This window comes from Borostomias antarcticus (assembly GCF_949987555.1).
Source record: "Borostomias antarcticus genome assembly, chromosome: 3".
Classification (NCBI taxonomy): Eukaryota; Metazoa; Chordata; class Actinopteri; order Stomiiformes; family Stomiidae; genus Borostomias; species Borostomias antarcticus.
The window spans coordinates 15878416-15902292 of NC_140236.1; the positions used below are offsets into that span (position 1 = coordinate 15878416).

The following is a 23877-nucleotide window of genomic DNA, read 5'->3' on the forward strand; positions in this document are numbered from 1 at the left end:
ATGTTACCATGCATTAACTGGCTCCAGCCTTTTCTTGCCTTGCTGTCCTCCACCTTGCTCGCGTGCGGCCAGAGCTGCCCACCCAGCTGCCTGTGTCCGGACCACCACACGGTGGACTGCACCGGTCAGGGTCTCACCCGCCTCCCGGGCTCCATCCCGCTGGACGTCCGGCGCCTCCTGCTCTCCGACAACTGGATCCCCTGGATCCCCTCCGACTTCCTGGTTCTGTACAGCGACCTGGTCTACCTGGACCTGAGGAACAACACCCTGAGCGGCCTGGAGCCCGGCACTCTCAGCACCTCCTCCAGACTGGTCTTCCTGGACCTGAGCAGCAACAACCTGACTGAGATCCCCTCTGGGACCTTCGGGGAGTCCCGGAGCCTCATCAAACTGCGCCTGGGCGACAACCCCTACCTGAGCATGGTGGGCACGGACGCCTTCCAGGGCCTGACCTCCCTCAGGGAGCTGGAGCTGGAGCGGAGCGGCCTGACCGGCCTGGACGTGGGGGTGCTGAGGCACCTGCCCTCCCTGAGGGTGCTGCGCCTGGAGGGAAACCCCTGGGTCTGCAACTGTCACTTTGGCAAACTCTTTGTGTGGCTGACAGAGAACCAGCACAAGCTTCCGACAGGTAAGCTATAAACAGCTTAAATTGCATCATTTGCAATCTTTCTGCCATGCCACGACACAGAAAAACATCTCTTTTGTAATAATAGCCAGCAAGTCGCTGGTTTCTGATTTGAAGTCTCAAAACTGTTAAACCATTTATTCCAAGAGGTTGTAGAACTGAAGTCTGAAAGTCGTATCAAACATACATTTCTAATCGATTGTCGGAATGAAACGACAATGTCATTTATTTACCAAAAGAGTAAACCGCCATCATAGAGAAATTCATATGCAGCTTGTTGCTCTTGGGAACAGGAGAACTCTAATGTTGACACTGATTGGAGGAAACCACCCTAAGGCATCTTAATCCAGTAGGTCTGTATTTTGCAGAAGGAGACAAGGAGGATTATGATTGTGTTCTGAACACTTCCAACACCCATTTGCCCCCCATTTGCTTGTGCCTCTGAATAATGAATGAAACGTCTGGTTTGAGAATGGACTCTGATGGTTAATGTGTTCGTCATCACTATAGATACAGTACTGTTAATGAGGCCTGATGTTTGCTGCCTCACAATATCCATAATTGCATTACTAGAATGAAGGAGCATTTTGAAGTGCATTGCATTTTGAATATTTCATTCCGATGTGTATTTATTGTACACAAACACAACATGCCTATATTGAATATTTGCTTACGAATCAAAGCATGCAAACAGTACAGGGTTCTTCAGTGGGGATATTGCAACAAAGATACCAGGGTAAAATCAAAGTCGTGACACATGCATTGGTGACAAAATTACAGGTGCCATCACACAGTCATTCTGGTTCTAATCGCACCGCATAACAGTGAAATAAGCACTGCTGTACTCTGTCAGCGTTACCTTCCAGTGCTCGCTGTTTGCAGAGCAGACAGGTCAGTAAATATTCTCCAGAGCTCATGTGTCACATTGAATCTAAGTGGTGTCACAATGGTGAGTGCCAGGAACAAGGGTGAATGCCTCGGTTTAGCTGCACAGAAGTCTCCCAAGGACCATTTCTACGCCTTCCTACAGAAATATGACAAATATAATTAAATTGAAAATGTTATCTTTGCATAAGAACCTATTTTTGTGTAAATGATTAGACAGAGTGGAAACTGCCCTGAAGGAGCAATGTCACTTGAACAAATGAAAACAAATGATGATGATGATGATGATGATGATGATGATGATGATGATTATTATTATTATTATTATAATTATTGTTTTGCATTTTACTCCTACCATCTATTACCTCTATGATTCTCTATACAATATATAATATCACCATATCGTACTAAAATATTGCACTTATTAAAGCAACAATTTTACTCTACAGATCTGGCAAGTCAGTTTTTGCACCGGATTTGAATATCTGCTCTGTTCACTCAATCACACATGAGCATTCACAGGGAAGTTAAGTTACTGTGGAAACAGGGTTAGAGCAAAAGCCCTACTTGTATCACACCAACACCTCACCCTCGGCGTGCACGCCGCACACACCCATCCTTGGGTTCTTCCAAATGTAAGAGGTGGAAAAAAAAAAAATCCTCAAATGCCAGGAAACAGACCTAATATCATAAACTGTGGACGTCCAATTATGTGTTACATTACAATATTATATGTCTGCTTACCTTCTAATACGGTATGTGCTGCAGGTCCCTGCAATGTGGATCAGTAATATACCTTACCTACAGTTTGTCTATAGCAGATCCTTGTGCCCTTTCCAGGCGATTGTTTTCTAGGCTAGCCATGTGAACGGCACACGGATCCGTTAAAGCTTTCTGACATGCAGGAGTCTCCAGGCAGACGTACTGGTCCCCAACACCCTGGGGAACAACTGGTTGCACACTATGATAATCTTATCATTTTCTCTTGGTGACTGACTGAAGCTAGATTGTATTATGGGCTACACACTGGAGGGAAAATGGAGATTTGATGGACTCCAATTCCAGTTTGATTGCTCCATTAATACTCCCATAGGAGAATCAGAACTGATAGCTATTAGTTACCGGATTGGATAAGAGCCATGTTTTTTCAGCAGACTGAGGCGAAAACAATGCAGCTCCCAGCATGGGCTTCAAAGACAGCACTTAGACTGGCTTCTAGGGTTTCCTCATATAATGTCGGTCTGAAACTATCCCTTTTCATTTCAGAGATTAAATTACTAGCGATGATCAGATCAATTGACTGAATTTGATTATTGAAGCTATACCCATGATACTGTAACTAGTATAGTAGCTCTTTTTGATCCCCCTACTGTACTGCCTGATTGCTTGGGTGTAGTATAGAATGAGAAACCAGAAATTGATATTCAAGTCCAAACAGTCTCTCTGTGGGTGTTTGTGGATGTTGTTGGGTTGACCTACTGTACACTGCGTATCTCAAGAATAGAGACAAATTCAAGCAAACCAAGTCAGGACTCCAGCTACTGTACACCAGCCATAATGTTTACACAGTGTCTTTGTTTCAAATACTGTTTTTAACTGCTACAGACTGTGCAAACAGCTCTGATAATCCTGTGAGGGACCTCTGTTGTAGTATAGTAGTAGTGTTTTAGTACAAATCCTTTCTCTCGTTTTACTTCAACTTTAGGCCAAACGGGGAAGATCAATTCTTCTTACTTCAACTTTACTTTGTAAATAAATAGTAGTTTCTGATGATATTTCAGCATGGTGTTTTAGATAAACGTGTGAATGACTGAAAGAGATAGCTGCACACTGTAAACACGTCTGTGCTGTCTGCGGTGGTGTTGATTCAGGAATGTACAACAGGCTTCTTCTGTATTATTTATGTCTACAGCAGGAAACATGACAGAATGTCAGTGACACTTGTCTACCCCCACAGACAGCCAGACACCATATCCCTTGACTGAAACAGACACGTTCACACATACACACACACATACAAACGCACAAATTGTTACAAAACGCGGCATATTTTTTAGACCATTTTAAGACTGACAATCAGACATCTGACAAAACCCCTTGTGTGCTGATATTTCCCTCTGCATTTTGGTATTCTGGGTCCCTACACACACTCAGATGCTGGCTGGTAGAAAGAGGAACGAGAGAGAGAGAGAGAGAGAGAGAGAGAGACAGTGTGTGTGTATCTGGATGAGCTTGTCATGGAGCAAGGAAATCCATGTGACTGTCCCTTCACATGCGGAAAACCCCTTCTGGACTGACAGTGACTCAGTGCACACACACACACACACACACACAAACACAGACACGCACACACACACACACACACACACACACGCACACGTACACACACACACACACACACACGCACATGTACACACAGATACTGTACAGTATACAAAGTTGATAGTGATGCTTACTGACTGCTGGCCACAGCAAAGCTACAAAACAGTCAGGATGGAACATCAGCTCCTGAAACTGCCTTTTAATTTGCTTTTTTGCAGGATGAGGAGGATGTGCTGTCTATCTTTAATTGTGGTTAGCAACTAAAAGATTATTTGTTGTTGAAAATGGAAAATGTCATGTCACAATAAACAATTTGACCATAACATTTCCTCCTCATGATAATTGCTACAATACAGACTGCATGCTCTGTGCACACGTGTTCACTTTGCAAATTAAAACAATAAGTCAGCAACATAACACCACCATTTCCAAATAAAGACAACAAAAATACTATAATGCTACAGTTCCTAAACTTCCTGAAAGCTTTCAAAACCCAAAAGTGTTTCACATAATGTAATTTCTGTCAGCAAATACATACGCTAACAACTGTATATGTGATTTGTTTGAGGGAAAGCTGTGGTAGCAGCATGTCTGTGTGGTAGTATGGTACAGTAGTATGGAAGTATGGTAGTATGGTAGCTAGCAGAGGGAGAGCTGGTAGGAGCAGCATGTCTGTGTGGTAGTATTGTAGTGTGGTAGTATGGTAGTGTGGTAGTATGGTAGTGTGGTAGTATGGTAGTGTGGTAGTATGGTAGTATGGTACAGTAGCTACTGTTACCAGAGGGAGAGCTGGTAGGAGCAGCATCAATCAATCAATCAAAGCTGTATTTGTATAACGCATTTCATACCCAGAGGCAACACAATGTGCTTTACAGAGAACAAGGAAGGTGGGCATAGGTCTCACCCCTACATATTCCAGAGGGAAACAAAAAAACAGTATCACCCGGGGGGCAGATAAGTGAGCTGTAAAAATTCTTCCCTGGCCCCTCTCAACAAGGCGATCGAGCAAGCTCCTGGAGTATGTTTGTCTACCGGCTAAGAACATTTATAAAGCAATAAATTACATTAAATTACATTTTCAGAGTAAGAGAGGCTAAAAACATCATAGGAGAGACATGGCAAATACTGGTGTGTGTTTGCCTTGGCCCAGGCCTAAAGCCGGAAGTGGGCTGGTGTATGTCTGTGTGTACGTGTGTGTGTGTTAACTAAATGCTACGACATCCACAGCAGACACAGGGGTATCTATCGGACTCAGGGTAGTCTGCTGGTGACAGTGGGGCATCCACTGGAGTCATAAAAGCAAAACAGGCAACCTGGAGCAAGGTCCTGGAATATATTTGTCTAACGGCTAAGAACATTTATAGAGCAATAAATTACATTAAAAACATTTTCAGAGCAAGAAAGGCTAAGAGCATCAGGTCCAGGCCTAAGCCGGATGTGGACTGATGTGTGTCTGTGTGTACGTGTGTACACACAGCATGTCTGTGTGGTAGTATTGTAGTGTGGTAGTATGGTAGTATGGTAGCTACTATTACCAGTGGGAGAGCTGGTAGGAGCTGCATGTCTGTGTGGTAGTATGGTAGTATGGTAAAGTGGTGGTATGTTTGTATGGTAAGGCAAGGCAAGGCAAGTTTATTTGTATAGCACATTTCAGCAACAAGGCAATTCAAAGTGCTTTACATGAGGCATTAAAAGCATCAAGACAAAGTGCAACACATAAAAGGTCATATGAAACGAAAAGCAAAAAAGGACATTTACAACTAAATTCAGGAAAAATAAAATACAGAAATAAAAGTTACAGTGCAGTGTATGAATGAATAATTATTTGATTTAATAAAAAGCAGCGGCAAAAAGAAAAGTCTTCTGTCTTGATTTAAAAGAACTGAGAGTTGCAGCAGACCTGCAGTTTTCTGGAAGTTTGTTCCAGATATGTGGAGCATAACAACTGAACGCTGCTTCTCCATGTTTTGTTTTAACTCTGGGGACAGAGAGCAGGTCTGTGCCAGACGACCTGAGAGGTCAGATGGTTCATAACGTAACAGCAGATCAGAAATATATTTTGGCCCTAAACCATTCAGTGCTTTATAAGCCAACAGCAGTATTTTAAAGTCAATTCTTTGACAGACAGGAAGCCAGTGTAAGGACCTCAGAACTGGAGTGATGTGATCCACTTTCTTGGTCTTAGTGAGGACTCGAGCAGCAGCGTTCTGAATCCGCTGCAGCTGTCTGATAGATTTTTTAGAGAGACCTGTAAACACACCGTTAGAGTAGTTGAGTCTACTGAAGATAAACGCACGGACAAGTTTTTCCAGATCCTGTTGAGACATAAATCCTTTAATCCTTTATATATTTTTCAGGTGATAGTAGGCTGTAATTGTCTTAATGTGACTGTTGAAATTCAGCTCTGAGTCCATGACTACACCGAGATTTATGGCTTCATTTGTGGTTTTTAGCATTACTGATTGGAGCTGAGCGATGACTTTTAATCGTTCTTCTTTGGCTCCAAAGACAATTACTTTAGTTTTATTTTTGTTTAGTTGAAGAAAGTTCTGGCACATCCAAACGTTGATTTGTTCAATGCACTTACTCAGCGCTTGTATGTGTATCGATTATAGTCCCCTGGAGATATGGTGATATAAATTTGTGTGTCGTCTGCATAGCTATGGTAGCATATTTTGTTTTCCATAATTTGAGCTAGTGGGAGCATGTAAATGTTGAACAGAAGAGGCCCCAGAATGGAACCTTGGGGAATTCCACAGGTCATTTTTGTCTTCTCAGATTTGTAATTGCCTATAGACACAAAGTAGCCACTGTCCTTCAAGTAAGATTCAAACCAGTCTAGCACTGTGCCAGAAATTCCCAGCCAGTTTTCCAGCCGGCCTAGTAATATGTTGTGGTCAACCATGTCGAATGCAGTGCTGAGAGCCAGTAATGCTAAGACTGAAATTCTGCCATTGTCTGTGTCATTGAAGACCTTGGTAGTATGGTAGTATGGGAGTGTGGTAGTATAGTAGTACAGTATGGTACCAGAGGGAGAGCTGGAAGGAGCAGCATGTCTGTGTGGTAGTATGGCAGTATGGTAGTGTGGTGGTATGGTTGTATGGTAGTATGGTAGTATGGGAGTGTGGTAGTATAGTAGTACAGTATGGTAGCTACTATTACCAGTGGGAGAGCAGGTAGGAGCAGCATTTCTGTGTGGTAGTATGGTAGTATGGTACAGTAGTATGGTATGGTAGTACTTTATGGTGCAGAAGTACTACCACAATCCTCCCTCTTAAGCATGTATTATATATTTAGTTTGCTATTCTTGCACTTTGCATTCAGCACTACTAGAAATGTAGCAGGCAGGACGTTCCTATTGTGTATTCACACTTCAGAAGAGAAAAAAGGGTCTGCTCTATTTGTGCATGTGCAGAGAAAAGCTGATTAGCATAAGTGGCCCCAGATAATTTAAATACTTACATTTATGAAAAGTAAATTTCACAAGAAATTAAAAAGATTAATGTTCTCCCTGCTCATGTCCTGCTACATTCGTACAATATATATATATATATATATATATATATATATATATATAGATAGATTTAGGCCCATCATATTTTTCTTTGGTCTAAAAAGTAAGCATTTATTTGAAAGTATGTAATGAATTGAAATATAAAATATCAGTGATTAAAATTGTTAATATGAAAAGAAGTGACAAAGTGACACAAAGCAAAAATGAATTATGGCAACCGCACCCCGGTGGGGATCTTGTACATGTGTGCCAGAAGCACATAAAACGTACAGGGGTCAATCTAAAGTCCCCCCCCCCCTCCTCCCTCAGCACTGCCGGGTGGAGGACAATGACACCAGACATTACTGACATCATAACCTGTTTTGTTTTCTGTCAGGTATGGAGGGGATGGAGTGCTCGCTCCCGTTGGACGGACAGCGAGTGTCGCTGAGCCTGCTCTCAGAGGAGAGTTTCCAGGAGTGCCGGGGCGTCCTGACCCTCAGGGACTACCTCATCGTCATCTTTTCCGGCATCGCCGTCTCGGTGGTGGCCATCGTGGCCAGCTTCTTCCTGGCTTCCACGGTCCACTGCTTCCAGCGCCTCAGCAAGGGCGGGAAGGCGGACGAGGAGGAGGGGAACGACTGAGAGAGAGGGAGGGAGAATGTGATTGGACAAAGTTGTGTGTCACAGCAGACCACTCCCCCGATAGGCCACTCCTACTGTAGGAGGGCCGGTGTGAGGGCAGTGAACAGAGCAAGGCAGAGAGAGAGGGAGACTGGGAGAACAAGAGATTAGAATTTATTTTAAAAATAAATAAATAAATAAATAAATAAATAAATAAATAAATAAATAAATAAATAAATAAATAAATAAATAAATAAATAAATAAATGAATGAATGAATGAATGAATGAATGAATAAATAAATAAATAAATAAATAAATAAATAAATAAATAAATAAATAAATAAATAAATAAATAAATAAATAAATAAATAAATAAATAAATAAATAAATAAATAAATAAATAAATAAATAAATAAATAAATAAGAATAATAAGAATAAGAATAAGAATAAGAATAATAAATAAATAAAAGGAGAGCCAGAGCCAAAAATCTCTTCCCATGTAAAATCCCCACAATGGTGGCAGCTTCCAGCAGGCCAGGAAGGAGGGTTTGGCTGTGGCTGAAGTCATGTTAGGAACATTCATTTTAAATGAGACTAATGAATGATGCAAAGGTGTTGTGACCACTGAAAGTGTAGATTTCATTTTCAAACTGTCTCCTAAACTTTTGAGTTTCCTCTGCATTGTTCTTAATGGTAGTTTTACCTACAATAGTTTGGGCTTGATTCAAGTGTAACATGAGATATCACCATACCATACTCCATACTGTGTAACCTACTTACGAAAGAACTGGACAATTTAAGCACAGCTTGCTGAGAAATATGACTGTATCACTGTATTTAAGTTCATTTTTTGCTGAAAATGTGTAGCTGCTAAAATATACCACAGATTATGACCCACAGGTGCAGAAGTTAGATATCAATCTATGTATTTTATGTGGACCAATGCCTTCCACAGTTTCATATTTATCTTTTTTACATACAGCATTTTGTCATCTTTTTCAAGAAATGACATGGTCACTCTTAGTTTGGGGATAGTAACAGCTATGGAACATCGTATGCGAGCATCTTATGTGGTAACAAGGCTACGTTACAACATGGTTATCACTCTCAGATGATTGGGCCTCACAGGTCTCTGATGACTGGAATCATTGATGACTGATCCTGCTAATGATTTGGTACGGGACAGCTGATTAGCTGATTAGCTGATTCCAGATCAGTTCATTGGGGACACTTCACCTCAGTGCTCACAATGTAGGAACTACAGTAGGTGATGGCAGATCTAGGTCAATTATGGATGTTGTTTGGTTCAGTGAAGCATTGGTTATGAGACCATAAGAGCAGAACCTTCATATTACAGCTGTTTGAAGACATGGACTCCAAAAGGTTGTGTAATTCTTGTTAATAAGTAAAAGTCAGTGACATTTGGGAACCAATTCATCTCGAGACCCAAACATATTTTAAAGGGCGTTATCTTTGTCATGATGCAGCTTACCATGGCTGAGCATTAAACCATGTGTAAGAGGAGTAGGAGGAAATATCAAGAGGTACAATAAGCAAACGCTGCTCTGACAAAAATGCTAATAGTTTCATTTCATTTCAAATGACATCTAAATGTATATTTTCCTTTAAATGCATATGTTGGGCTAAAGCAAATCAGAGGTCATACCATTTTGAAAAGACCATCATTATTACTATGAGAATTACTCAAAATTACATCTCTTTTGGTAATATTTTTAATACACATGCCATTCTTTAACATTCCTGTGGCATCATAATAGAAACGTATAGTAGTTTCTCCATTGATCTGTAGATAACAGATTCTGCTTTTATTCTGTCTCTATTTCCATCGGGCCCCATACAGTATGTGACCAAAACAGTGCCCTTTACGCTTGATCCACAATGTCTGTTTCTTTGGTCTAGTAATCACAGCCCCCCCTACAGCTGGCATTCCTATCACATGCTAGGGTGCTGCAAGGTTTTTCAGGACTATCTATTATTCAGCACATGGTCACTGGGTTTGCTTGCCAGTATACAGGATATAAACTTGCCAGGATACAGGATATAAACTGATCAAATAAATAAGAATGAAGATTAACACAAAACTTTCTTCTGTAACACCAAAATTAATGTTTAACACTGAAAGAGTTGAACCACTTATTGGAAGATGTCTGGAATAACAGTAGTGGGCTTAATTCTTTTCATTAAGTTGTACTCCAAAAAGTGCTTTATACCTTGCAACATTTCCTAACAACGGCGGGTCAGAGGTTGACAGTACAGAGCGGTGGAGCAATGATTAGAGTTGTGTTATGGTTGGTTTTAACGCTAGCGTGTGGTAGTTGATCACAGCTGTGTGATGAATGAATCCGTGTGCCTGAGACCTGAGGATGTACGTTCCAAGGGCTCCTCAGGAGGCTAACGTTTCAGCAGCCATGGGAACCTGTGTGGTGGAGAGACAGGAATGTAATGTGGACTCAGAAGGGCTGGCTCTAATGAGCCCCGGAGGAGGATGTGAGCTGAGGAAGGGTAGGCCCTCGTCCTGCCACCTCATCCTGTGTGAGCCAGAAAACAGTATGGAGGGATGAGAGCAGGGAGAAAAGTAGGGTGGGTGTTGGAAGCAGACACAGTCACTAAGAGCTCTCAGATTTGCCACTGGTCTCTCTGTATATATTTGTTCTTCTTCCCCTCCATCCTTCACAGCCTCTTTCTCCCCTACCTCTCTCTTCCGTTCTCCCTTTTATTTAGGTATGGCCCTCTCAATGCCCCCCTCTCTAACTCTGACGGCCCTCTCAATGCCCCCCTCTCTAACTCTGACGGCCCTCTCAATGCCCCCCTCTCTAACTCTGACGGCCCTCTCAATACCCCCCTCACTAACTCTGACGGCCCTCTCAATGCCCCCCTCTCTAACTCTGACGGCCCTCTCAATGCCCCCCTCTCTAACTCTCGATGGCCCTCTCAATGCCCCCCTCTCTAACTCTGTCTCCCACACGTTTTCTACCCCTCTGTCTCTCTGCAATTGAGTCCTTCACATTGCCTCCAAAGTGATCTCCTTTATCATATACAGGAAGCTGCTGAATCACACAAAAACACCTTTTTAAGGTATCCAATTATTCCAGTTGAAGCCTTATTTAATGTTGGAACACTTCTTTATTGTAACATACATTTTCATTTAGTTTCAGTGTGCAGTCAGTAACAATAGTCTCTTGTTATTTACCGAGCATAGCTTGTGCACTTTATATGTTCTTTCTGTAATGCTGTAAATATGTCTAAAATATTATTGTATTTGTGTAATTAAAGATGCTTAATCCAATTACATATTGATTAGAAAGCAATTACCCATAATGTAATTACTTGCTGATGCAATGTTTTTTCCCCACAGCATTACCATACTGTAGGAGCATCTTATTAAAAAAAAAAGAGCAAACTTTCTCATAGAAAAACAAGACCATGAACAATCTAGTGTGTGACAGTACTGACTTTCCTTGCAGGTGTAGCCTAATCAAAGGCCTGGGTACATTTGAAGAGAGAATATAATTATACGCAATCACGGAGTAGCACAATATAAATTATTTCTTTGCGGTCGACATTGGGGACTGGGGTGACATGAGGTTCAGGACACCGTGTAACATATACCTTGACAAGGTTGAGTGTCCGAACATAGATTGATCAGCAGTAGGCCAACATTCCGGCGTGCCAGCTTCTACCTAAAGGAACTCTGTTCCCTTGGTGCCCAACCTACATGACCTTCTTTCCTATACCTGGCTCTTGTTTCAGTAATTGATGCTCCTCAGTGTCATTTTACCCCACTTAAAACACTGTGATTAGCCAGCAACATGTTATATAAATGTATGTTGTGTTGAGAAGGAGCTGTTATCAACTGTAAGAGATGGGAACCCCCAAGGCTGTAGGCGTCTGTCGCACTGAGCTACAGTACTGTAAGTGGGTCAAGTGCCAAACTAGTCCCAGCCCCTAGTCCCATCCCAGCCCCTAGTCCCAGCCCTTAGTCCCATCCCAGCCCCTAGTCCCAGCCCAGCCTCTAGTCCCAGCCCAGCCCCTAGTCCCAGCCCCTAGTCCCATCCCAGCCCCTAGTCCCAGCCCCTAGTCCCATCCCAGCCCCTAGTCCCAGCTCAGCCCCTAGTCCCAGCCCAGCCCCTAGTCCCAGCCCCTAGTCCCAGCCCAGTCCCTAGTCCCAGCCCCTAGTCCCATCTCAGCCCCTAGTCCCATCTCAGCCCCTAGTCCTAGCCCCTAGTCCCAGCCCCTAGTCCCAGCCCAGCCCCTAGTCCAAGCCCCTAGTCCTAGCCAAGCCCCTAGTCCCAGCCCAGCCCCTAGTCCCAGCCCAGCCCCTAGTCCCAGCCCCTAGTCCTAGCCAAGCCCCTAGTCCCAGTCCAGCCCCTAGTCCCAGCCCAGCCCCTAGTCCCAGCCCAGTCTCTAGACCCAGCCCAGCCCCTAGTCCCAGCCCAGCCCCTAGTCCCATCCCCTAGTCCCAGCACAGCCCCTAGTCCAAGCCCATAGTCCAAGCCCAGACCCTAGTCCCATCCCCTAGTCCCAGCACAGCCCCTAGTCCCAGCCCAGTCTCTAGTCCCAGCCCAGCCCCTAGTCCCAGCCCCTAGTCCCAGCCCAGCCCCTAGTCCCAGCCCCTAGTCTCAGCCCAGCCCCTAGTCCCAGCCAAGCCCCTAGTCCCAGCCCCTAGTCCCAGCCCCTAGTGCCAGCCCAGTACTGTGTCCAGATGTTGCTGGTAGTGGATCTGGATTCTGGAACAGATGGCCATCTTCGTCACCGTGGGTCTGCCTTGGATTATGTGTGCGGGTGGCACGACATGACCAGGCTATGGGTGGGGGTGGGGGTGATGGTAGTGTGGTTGGAGATTTACATCTGTCGGGATTATTGTTACTGTGGGGGTAGGAAGGAGGGTGGGACTAGGGGTGTAGGAATAGTTACACTGTGTGTACTATAACCGGTTCTGAAATGTGTGCAGGAGCAAGGAGAAGTGTGTTTGTGTGAGTGTGGGAAATGTGCGCAGCATTGTACAGTACACATGTGTGTGTGTGTGTGTGTGTGTGTATGTGTGTGTGTGTATGCGTAGTACGCGAGAGTGAGCCCTCCCCACACCCAGATTTTGTCTGGCCGATTAGATCTGTGAGGTCTGGATGTATTATAATCTGAGTTACCAAGTGTTCTCAGTAAATTTAGTAGATCTGATGAACCCTCTGGATCATCCCAGTCCAGTAATTACACAGGGGGCTTTGAAAACACACTGTCACCGGAAAGGCTGTCATTAATAGATGGTGGAGAAGATATAAACGGATTAAGAGGATAGAGAGTGTTATCAAGGGAATGTAATGGTAGGTATTAGTCCCCACTTAAAAGATGAATGACTCTTATGGGTGCTGAGGGATTAGTTGTCCCACCTGGTCATAGAGCTTTGCATGTAGATACACAGATATATGCAGATGTATACATAGATAGATGTATAGATAGATAGATAGATAGATAGATAGATAGATAGATAGATAGATAGATAGATAGATAGATAGATAGATAGATAGATAGATAGATAGATAGATAGATAGATAGATAGATAGATAGATAGATAGATAGATAGATAGATAGATAGATAGATAGATAGATAGATAGATAGATAGATAGATAGATAGATAGATAGATAGATAGATAGATAGATGGATGGATGGATGGATGGATGGATGGATAGATGTCAAAGTCAACTTTATTTACTAGTGTTCACACAAGTAAATGTAGCACACAGTGCTGTACTGAATAAATAGAAACAGTTAAAATAGTAGATAAAAATAAGAATGAGATAAGAAATGAAAATAGGACGGATCATATCTGGTAAAAGAGAGGAGACAGTAAAAGTGCCAGTGGATCTCAGGGACCTACAGTACTTGGTGTATACTCTACTGTAAAAGCATGCCTGACATGTATTCAGGTATATACTGTAAAAGCATGCCTGACATGTATTCAGGTGCATGACTATGGAGAGCTTTATAAACTAATAAAAGAATCTTAATCCAGGTGAAACTGTTTTTTTTGCTTCCCTCTGGAATATGTAGGGGTGGGACCTATGAATGTGTATGAAATGCACTATATAAATAAAGTTTGATTTGATTTGATTTAAAATCTATTGTAAAACTGAGTGATAACCAATGTAGCGATTGTAAGACAGGTGTGGCTTGTCCCCTCCTTCTGGTCTTAGAGAGGACACATGCTGCAGCATTTTGTATAATTTGGAGTTGACTAATAGCTTTCTTTGGTAGACCAGATAGGACAGCGTTACAGTAATCCAACCTGCTACTGATAAAAGCATGTATTTTCTTTCAGTGTCGGCCTGGGAGAGAAAAGGTTTCACCTTAGCAATGTTTCTCAGGTGATAAAAAGATATCCTTTTCAGATTCTTAATATAGGCCTCAAAATTAAGATTTAAATCCATTATGACACCTACAGTAGGTCCCTGACTTGGTATTTGGTGTTCAGTGTCATTGTTTTTAAGTGCCCAGGTAGTCTCTCCCTTTCAACATTATCACCAATGATCAACACATCTGTTTTGTCCTGGTTTAACTGAAGGAAATTCTGTGACATCCATGAACAGCCACCATAGCTACAGATGCTCTTAGCTGCAGGACCATCTCCTTTGATGATTTTACCTGCTTTGAATACCACGCTATTGTCCTAAAATGCCAGGCCCCAGTTCTGGCAGTAACCGTGTATAGGCCTCCCAAACAATGCCCTGCCTTCTCTACAGAATTTTCTAAACTCCTGTCCATCATCCATACAAATTATGATAAGATTATTATCATTGGAGATTTCAACTTACACGTGGATACTGAGGCGGACTCGAAAGCCAGGGACTTTATCAACCTCCTGAACTGCATGGATTTTACCCAACATATCACCGAGCCAACCCACAACCCTTGATCTAGTGATTACTAAGGGCCTGACTATCACTGTCTCCTCTATTAGTGACCTCGCTCTCTCTGACCATTTCTGTATCTTCTTCATTGCATTGCAAGTCAAAAGTAGTACTGAGCACTTTATCAAGAAACGTTATCTTACCTCTGCAGTAGCCGATAGTTTTAGAGAAATAATGATCCCAAACAATTTATCAACTCCAGAAGTGGGACCGTCAGGCACTATTGAAGACTTAGCAATCACCTTTAACACCAGAGTAAGGGCAGCCTTGGATTCTGTAGCACCTATTATACTGAAAAGGATCACAGCCAACCATAAAGCTCCATTGCGAAATGAGAAAACAAATTAACTAAAGAGAACCTGCAGAAGATCTGAGCGTATATGGAGAAAGACCAAGCTACAGGTCCACCATGATATTCTCAAAGAACATCTTCTGCCTTTAATAAGTCAATAAGAAATGCAAGGAAAGACCACTACTCAAAATTGATATCTATCAACCGATATAATTCAAGAGTGCTATTCTCAACAATTGATAGCCTAATAAATCCTGCTGTAAAAACACCAGATAACCTGCTCTCTACCTCCAAATGTGAGGAATTTGCAGCTTACTTCAGAGATAAGATTATGAATATTAGGAGGAATATCACCCAGGAAAGGCCATGCGTCCTGTTCACAGATCCTCTTCCTCCATGTAATGGACATATGAGCTTGTTTACACTGGTGGACACAGAAATGTTGAGAAAAGTAGTATCGAAACTCAAATCCTCCACATGCCTGCTGGATCCCATCCCCACTGATTTTTTCTAAACTATTTTTGACTCTGTGTCCTATGACATTTTATCCATTGTTAATGACTCCCTATCTACAGGTGTCTTCCCACTAATACTTAAAACTGCTTTGGTGAGACGTGTGCTGTAGAAAAACAACTTAGGCACTTCAGTTCTTAGCAATATCCAACTTTCCCTGTTTGAGTAAAATTCTGGAAAAGATTGTTTTCAAACAGATTAATGATTTCCACAAGTTCTACCCTTGACCTTTTCCAGTTCGGCTTTCACGTCCATCATAGCACAGAGACAGCATTAGTCAAAGTTGTAAATGACCTCAGAACTAATGCTGACTCCAAAGAGCTCTCTGTTCTCGTCCTCCTGGACTTGAGTGCAGCCTTTGATACTGTAGATCATGCGATCCTCATCAAAAGACTGGAGAAGTGGGTTGGCCTCTCCAGTCCGGTCCTTAATTGGCTTAGGACCTATCTAGCCGGTCGTGATTTCTTCATTGCCCTCGGTGACCATAGCTCAGGAAAGATCCCTATGACCTGTGGGGTGCCCCAAGGATCAATCCTAGGACCTCTACTCTTCAGCCTGTACATGCTGCCCCTTGGCGGTGTCATCAGGAGGCACAACATTAGCTACCATAGCTACTGTACGCAGATGATACCTAACTCTATATTTCTGTAACAGTAACTACAGCTTGATTGACTGCCTTGTTAAGTGTATTATGTATATAAATGTATGTATGTCACATAATTTCCTCCAGCTACATCAAGACAAAACAGAAGTACTGATCATTGGTGAAAAAGCTGAAAGAGAGAAACTATTTGCACATTTAAAAACTCTGGCAATTGACACCAAATGCCAGGCTAAAAACCTAGGTGTCATACTTGACTCAGATCTTAATTTCGAAAACCGCATCAAGAATAGTACAAAGACATCTTTTTACCACTTAAGAAACATTGCCATGGTGCAACCGTTTCTCTCTCAGGCTGACACTGAAAGACTAATGCATGCTTTCATCACAAGCAGGCTGGACTACTGCAATGCTTTACTATCAGGCCTACCAAAGAAAGCAATCTCTAAACTACAAATGATACAGAATGCTGCAGCACGAGTCCTCACTAAGACTAGATGGAGGGCACACATCACACCAGCCTTAAAATGACTACACTGGTTACCTGTCAATTCTAGAATAGACTTTAAAATACTATTATACAGATCCACCACCAACCTAACTCGGCTCACAAGAGCCGTTGCAAATAGGGACTTTGTGATTATACCTTTAGAAAAACCTCTTTCAGTCAAAATGTTTTATCTTAAGGGGTAATCAATCTGGAACAGCCCCCCCTTAATCATAAGGCTCAGGGATTGCTCCACTCTTGCCACCTTTAAGGGGCATCTAAAGGTGTGGCTTAGAGCCAACCAAAAATGTGAACACTTCTAACTGCATGCCATTTTTCTATGTTCTATATATTGTACTGTGTCTGTGTTTTATATATGTTTAACTGCCTCTGTACCTCTTGTAACTTGTTTTGTAACATCAACCTGCCTAATGGACTCCAGATGGAAACTAGCCTCCGGGCTACAATCTGGCATATTTACATGTATTGTACATGTTCATCAATATGCACTGTCCTGATTGAAATAAACTAAACTAAACTAAACTATTATTAGTCTATAAATCTCTCCACAGTCACGCACCTGAATACATTTCAGACATGCTTGTTAGGTACATGCCCAACAGACCACTCAGGTCCTCAAGTACTGAACTCCTTACAGTTCCAAAAGCCAGGACCAAGAAACACGGAGAGGCAGCTTTCAGTTTCTATGCCCTCAACCTCTGAAACACATTGCCAGAGTACCTAAGGAGGGCCGAAACAATGGAAATCTTCAAGCGAGATCTCAAGACGCATCTTTTCAGCCTAGCCTACAATCACTAGCCAGGACCTAGAGACACAGAAAGGCAGCCTTCAACCTCCCTGTGAATCCTCTGTATACATTGGTGTATATCCTATTATGCACTGTATGTATATATAGATGTGTATACAGAAGCTGGTTGCCCTGAAACAGGCATTGTTGACTTTGGTTGTATTTTATTATTGTCCTTATTAAGCTCTGCGTTGTGTTTTGATTTCAATAAAAGACGACCCCAAATCTCACAGAATACCACACATTCCAGTGTCTCCTTTCTCAGGTGTGTTGAATGAATCGCTCCAACACGGGATTTGTGCCTCAAGCAAAAGCGGTTTATTCCAGAATGTTTAACATACAAAAGATGATGGCATATAGTCTAATGCACAGATGACCTGTCTGTATGCTGTCTGAACTCAAATCAAAGCACATGCAAACTGAACAGTGGTTTTGACCCTTAGAGAGGGGGGGGGGGTGCCACACTTCCTTCTAGACAAAACTGTCTCTCCCTTCTCGAAATACGGCCTTGCAACAAAGATAGGCTGAAACGCCGGGCGCCCCAGTATCTAAACAGTTGGTGTTTTTCCACCAGATAAGAGAATGTCACCCTTGGACTAGGTAGCATGTAAATCTGTCGAGATGGAGACATGTCCCTTGCCTAGAACCCCCCCTGGGTATCATAGTGCCCCCCCTGGAGTGACCTCCTGTTCCAGGAACCCTCGGACGGTCACACAGGAGCCACATACACAAATTTAGAACCAGCTTACACAGTGTTAAGATTGACATTTCTTGATAACGGCCAGTTTCATCCATTTTCATCAGCATGTTCTGTTCAAATATCTGTGTTGCTTTTATGGCTCTATGTGCTACTAACCCTGTTCTGCCTTCCCTCTCCCTAGTGCCTCTCTCTCTCCCTCCTACCTTCTAACCTGGTCCAGTGGATGCCCCACTGTCACCAGCAGACCACCCTGAGTCCGATAGATACCCCCATGTCAGCTGTGGATGTTGTAGCATTTAGTTAACACACACACACGTACACACAGACATACATACACCAGTCCACTTCCACACACACACACACACACACACACACACACACACACACACACACACACACACACACACATACACACAGACATACACCAGTCCACTTCTGGCTTAGGCTTGGACCTGGGCCCACTCCCCCTTCCCCTCACCCTAACCTGGGTCCGTATCCTTTTCCTACCCCCACCCTACCCCCGACCCCTCCTCTACCTGGCCCCAGGCACACTCACACACACACAGACATACACCAGTCCTGGGCTCAGATCCCCTCACCCTAACCCGGATCCGTATGCTTTTCCTACCCCCTCCCTACCCTAACCCCTGCCTCTATCTGGGCCCAGGCACATTCACACTCACACACAGACATACACCAGTGTTTGCCATGTCTCTCCTATGATGTTTTTAGCCCTTCTTACTCTGGAAAATGTAATTGAATGTAATTTATTGCTTTATAAATGTTCTTAGCCGTTAGACAAACATACTCCAGGAGCTTGCTCGATCGCCTCTTTGAGAAGGGTCAAAGAAGAATTTTTACAGCTCACTTTTCTGGCCCCTGGGTGATACTGTTTTTTTGCTTCCCTCTGGAATATGTAGGGGTGGGTCGTATGCCCACCTCCCTTGTTGTCTGTAAAGTGCATTGTGTTGCCTCTGGGTATGAAATGCTCTATACAAATAAAGCTTTGATTTGATTTGATGCATTTATATCAGCAATGCATTCTATCAAGTGATCAACTGAGCTGTAGTGAACAGGTGTCACAGTCAGAAATATAGAGCTGGGTATCATCTGCATAGCTACAGTACAGTATGGTAGCTAATATTGTGCCTCCTAATGATGTCCTGTAGGGGTAGCATACAGACTGAAAAGTAAGTGCCCTAGATAGATAGATAGATAGATAGATAGATAGATAGATAGATAGATAGATAGATAGATAGATAGATAGATAGATAGATAGAAATTCCTGTGTTGCAGCTATACAGTGTTAAGGTTGGGTGGTGGAGATAGGACCCCAACGCAGACGGAAGGCAGGCAAAGACAGGTTCAAAAAGTTTAATTCAAAAATACAAAAGAAAAACCGAGGAATAATAAGAGCAACACTCTAGCATAGACAATGAAGTGACAGAGAACAAAGTAAACAGCAGGGCAGATATACTGTGTGAGAACAATCAAGGAACAACGTACAGGTGTGCAACAAGACATAATGAGACACATGGAGGGATTCCAACAAGACACCAACACAAGGACAGAAGGAACTAGGACACAAGGGAAGGGAACAGGGAACAAGGCTGGGACTGGGAATGGGACTGGGCAGGAAACTAGGGGAAACTAGAGGGTGGAGCTAGAGGGGACTAGATAACTAAGAGGGGACTGAGGGCACTAGAACTAGGGACTGAGAACTAGAGAGGGGAGTTTAGAAACACAAGAAGGGGGCTAGAAGGGAAGAGCTAGAGGGACAGGAGTGGAGAGGGACTGGAGTGACGTGGGACTCGTGAGGGACAGGTGTCTAGAGCTGGGGCTGGGAGGACACAAACCAACATAGAAGACAAGACAACGAACACAAGACCAAACACACAAGGAGGCAAAGCAAAACCTAGTGACAATGTGATCAAAGTGTACAAAGGTCTCTGGGGGGAGTGCAGGGGCAGTCACTGGGAGGGGAGGTGCTCAGGGTTCAGGAGGGCACAGGAGCACAGGGTCAAGTGTCTAAGCCGGAAAAAGGGGCTCAGGGCAAACCGGGGTTCCGGGACAGGGGCAAGGGTCTGGACCGGGACCAGGGGGTGAGCTGGGGGGAAAAAGGGCTTAAAGAGTTCAGGGGCAGGGATGAGCGTCCGGGGGCACTGGAGCTCAGGGTCCAGGGGTAAGGGTCCAGGCCGTGAGCAGGGGGAAATGGCCAGGACCATAACACATAAGCACAGTAAAATGTAGTAATCACATATAATTTAATAAGCACTGTACATCTATGGCTAGTATAATCTACTTCCTAGCCCTATAAATACCCACAACTCCCTGTCATGTTCACTCTGTTTGCCATGCTGACTAATTAGAAGGCAACAGTGCAGGTAAACACCCACCCACTCCAAATTCTTCTTTGGACATGTCCAAGTCCTCTTACATTAACATCACACCACACAAACACGTCTGTTCATAGCAATAGTTTGCAAGGCATTTGAGTATTCTGACCTCCATCTCATGCATGTTCTGTCTCAGCATGCAACAAGGCCACATTTTAAATACATTTGAATACCTAATCATAATTTGATTTGGTGGTTAGGATGAGGAGGTGGAATCTTCCTTTCATAATGTCCAGCAGTGTGGTAGCCTACAGTAGGCCTAGCTGACTGTAAGACATTGGTAGACTACTTGACAATAATATTATGTAACCCATACTTTCACTATGCCCAGGTGGCATTAACCCGGGAGTTTCACCAGCTACTGCACATTTCACTTGGTTACACATACACCTTTTCCCCCAGTTCCCATGAACTATCGTAGTACGTTTGCCTCTTGTCTAGTGGTCTGATGTGCCGTGACTCCAGAACCCCTCATATGACACAACATAACATATAACATATAACTTGCTGGAACTGGACAACAGCAATGTAGGGAAGGGTACATATGTACCCTTCCCTACATTGCTGTTGTCCAGTTCCAGCAAGTTACTGGACGAATGCGCCTCCCTGTGGTACAACAAGGCCATGGCTCTAGCTCCATTGTGGAACTTGTGCAAAACACTGCTGCGGTGACTGCTTCTTGGTGGTGTTAGAGTCCAGTCACGATTGTAACACTCTTTGTATCACCCTCCACGGTGGTAAACAAAGAAGGAGAACAAAACCAGAGGTTACCGTCAAAAGAACCTCATGTACAGTATCGTGCTGCATGGCTTCCGAACAGTAGATGTCCCCATCGGCTCGCGGATGATTGTTTGTTTTGTTTTTGTCACGTGACAGGAAGGTACTGTTGGAAGTTCTGCGGTTCCAGGAAGTAGCGTTAGTGCGTTACACACATTTGTTTTGTTTTTTTCACGTCCGCGATACTGACTTGTAACTATGGATGCAGTCTGGGGAACAAATTAACAACATGTATATCGGCCCATCTACCTTACTTTACTGAGAAACATTTTGGTTGAAAGTTTTCTTCAAGTCAGCACCGTTGACATACTCTAGGTAAGTAAAGAGCCTGGGTAAGGACTACAGACGCTCGCGTGACTTCTGCTGTCAGATCGAATGTTATTGCTGTGTTTGGTAACGTTACTACGTCGTTAGCTATCTACGTAGCGTTAGCTTGCTAGTTTGCAAACTAGTTAGGCTAGTCGGCAACACGACTGTGGGCTCCTTGCGTTGTAGCTAGCTAACTATCGTGACAGTGTTGTGGTGTGTGTATTATGTCAGGTGAGTTGTCACTTCTTTGTGTTCCTTGATGTTGGGGATTGTCCCAGTTTAGTTGCTAGCTAGCTGGCTAGGTAGGAGAACTGTCATTGTCTGTCTGTCCTCCCAGTCACATGCCTGCCATTGACATTGTCGACTGCAAACGACGTGCTCGCAGCTTGCTAGTGCTACTACTGTAGCTATAGCCACCTATATACGTTGATTGAAAAAACGGATACCGTCTACGTTAGCTAGCTTGTATATGTAACGTTAGGACTTTGTTATTTTAGTTGGCAAGGTAAGGTAGCTAGCTAACGTTACGCTTACACGCAAATTTTTGTGCTAGCCTGTATATATACTAGCTAACCGAATCAACATCATAACATTGGCCTTGGTGGTGCCTGCCTATAGGTGTAAAAGTTAGCTGTGAGAATTAGTACCTAACTGTTAATGTAAAACAGCGAACGATGAAAGGCTATAGTATGTTCTACTAGCTAGCTAGTAAACCCTATGAATGGGAGTGCACGACAAATGAAATATCACTGTATCCTGATTCACTTGATTGACACATTGCTGTAAAAGCATCTGCTCTTTTCACTAGATGTTGTGTGTTTGTTTCTTTTTTTAGACCCTCATTATCTATCTGAGGCTGTCACAACACAACAGCAGAAGAAGTTTTCATCCAAGATTCGCTCCCACACCTTCCCAAAACTCCTCCCTACTCCCCATCCCTCCTGATCCCTCAGCATGTTGGAAGGACTTGTCGCCTGGGTACTCAACACATACCTAGGAAAATATGTGAGCAATCTCAATACAGACCAGCTGTCCATCGCCCTGTTGAAAGGTACTGTGTGCTTTTGTCTTTGTTTCTGTCTTTGTTGTGTGCCTAACTTCCATGTCTGTCTAAAATGGTTTTATCTTTCTCAACTTTTGTGTGGAGTTCCACCTGTAATTCCTATCCCTGCTTTGCAGTGAGTTCACATTCTTTCTCTGTGTTCCCTAGGGGCAGTGGAGTTGGAGAACCTCCCACTGAGGAAGGATGCCCTCCGGGAGTTTGATCTGCCCTTTGAGGTTAAAGCTGGTGAGGAATTTGTTCTATTCATGTTTTCAAGACTACTCTCTACGTTCTTTCCCAAGAGGAATGTCAGCCTGAATCAGGATTTTCTTGTTTGGTGACTGTACTAATGTACACTCGATCACTTGAACCAACGCCTGACAACACTTGAACAATTCAACACTGTGCCTATACAATAGTCAATATGACTCTTGCTTATACAATACAACAACAACTGACTCTGCACAACTGTATACGTGAATGTTATTTAATTGCACTGCCTATATCATGGACACAGACAGTCATCCATGATTAGATGGGATAAGTAGATGAGGATGATACTGATAGACTGCTAGACTGCGAATAGTCAATTCCCAGTTTGGGAACCTTTGTCTAGCTGCGTACCTAGGACTGGGATGAGGAACTGATTAGTGCTGATAAGATACTGTAAGGATCAAGCAATGACAAGAATTCCAGATTCACATTCAGATTTATTTCACTCTAGACCACAATTGTGGTGTGGAGTACAATTACATCAATCAGAAACATCAATGCAGTGGTATACAACCAGCAAAATGAATATACAACATAAGAACAAGAAAAACATAATTTGAAGAGGGGTAATACTGTACATCAATACTGAGAAAAGTGCCAAGATTATGTATTAACCTTTGATTGTTTGTTTGCAATAAAAGTATACATTTGACCATAGATGGATGGTTAACATAGAATTTGGGCAAATACTTTTTCCTGTTTGCAACAATGGTTGAGTTTTTACATTCAAAAAGTATGTGGAATCTCTTAAGAAGTCACCAGTACACAGGTCACAAAACCTTTTGTTCCTCTCTAGTCCTTTG

General features: G+C 43.1%; 2 protein-coding genes across 2 annotated transcripts in view; both read left to right on the top strand.

Moving 5' to 3' along the window:
* lrrc38a (leucine rich repeat containing 38a) lies at positions 1 to 7970 on the top strand (the record flags this gene model as incomplete). Its single annotated transcript, XM_084436254.1, has 2 exons — positions 1 to 628; positions 7723 to 7970. The coding sequence occupies 2 exons, from the start codon at positions 1 to 3 to the stop codon at positions 7968 to 7970; spliced, it is 876 nt and encodes a 291-aa protein (XP_084292380.1).
* Positions 7971 to 22713: 14743 nt separating this feature from the next.
* Positions 22714 to 23877, top strand: part of vps13d (vacuolar protein sorting 13 homolog D) — a gene marked incomplete at its 5' end in the record, with an annotated part of 79493 nt that continues 78329 nt past the window's right edge. The window contains 2 exons of the mRNA XM_084436354.1: positions 22714 to 22810; positions 22970 to 23047. Coding sequence (XP_084292480.1) covers positions 22714 to 22810; positions 22970 to 23047 — 175 coding nt within the window. The remainder of the gene's footprint in view (positions 22811 to 22969; positions 23048 to 23877) is intronic.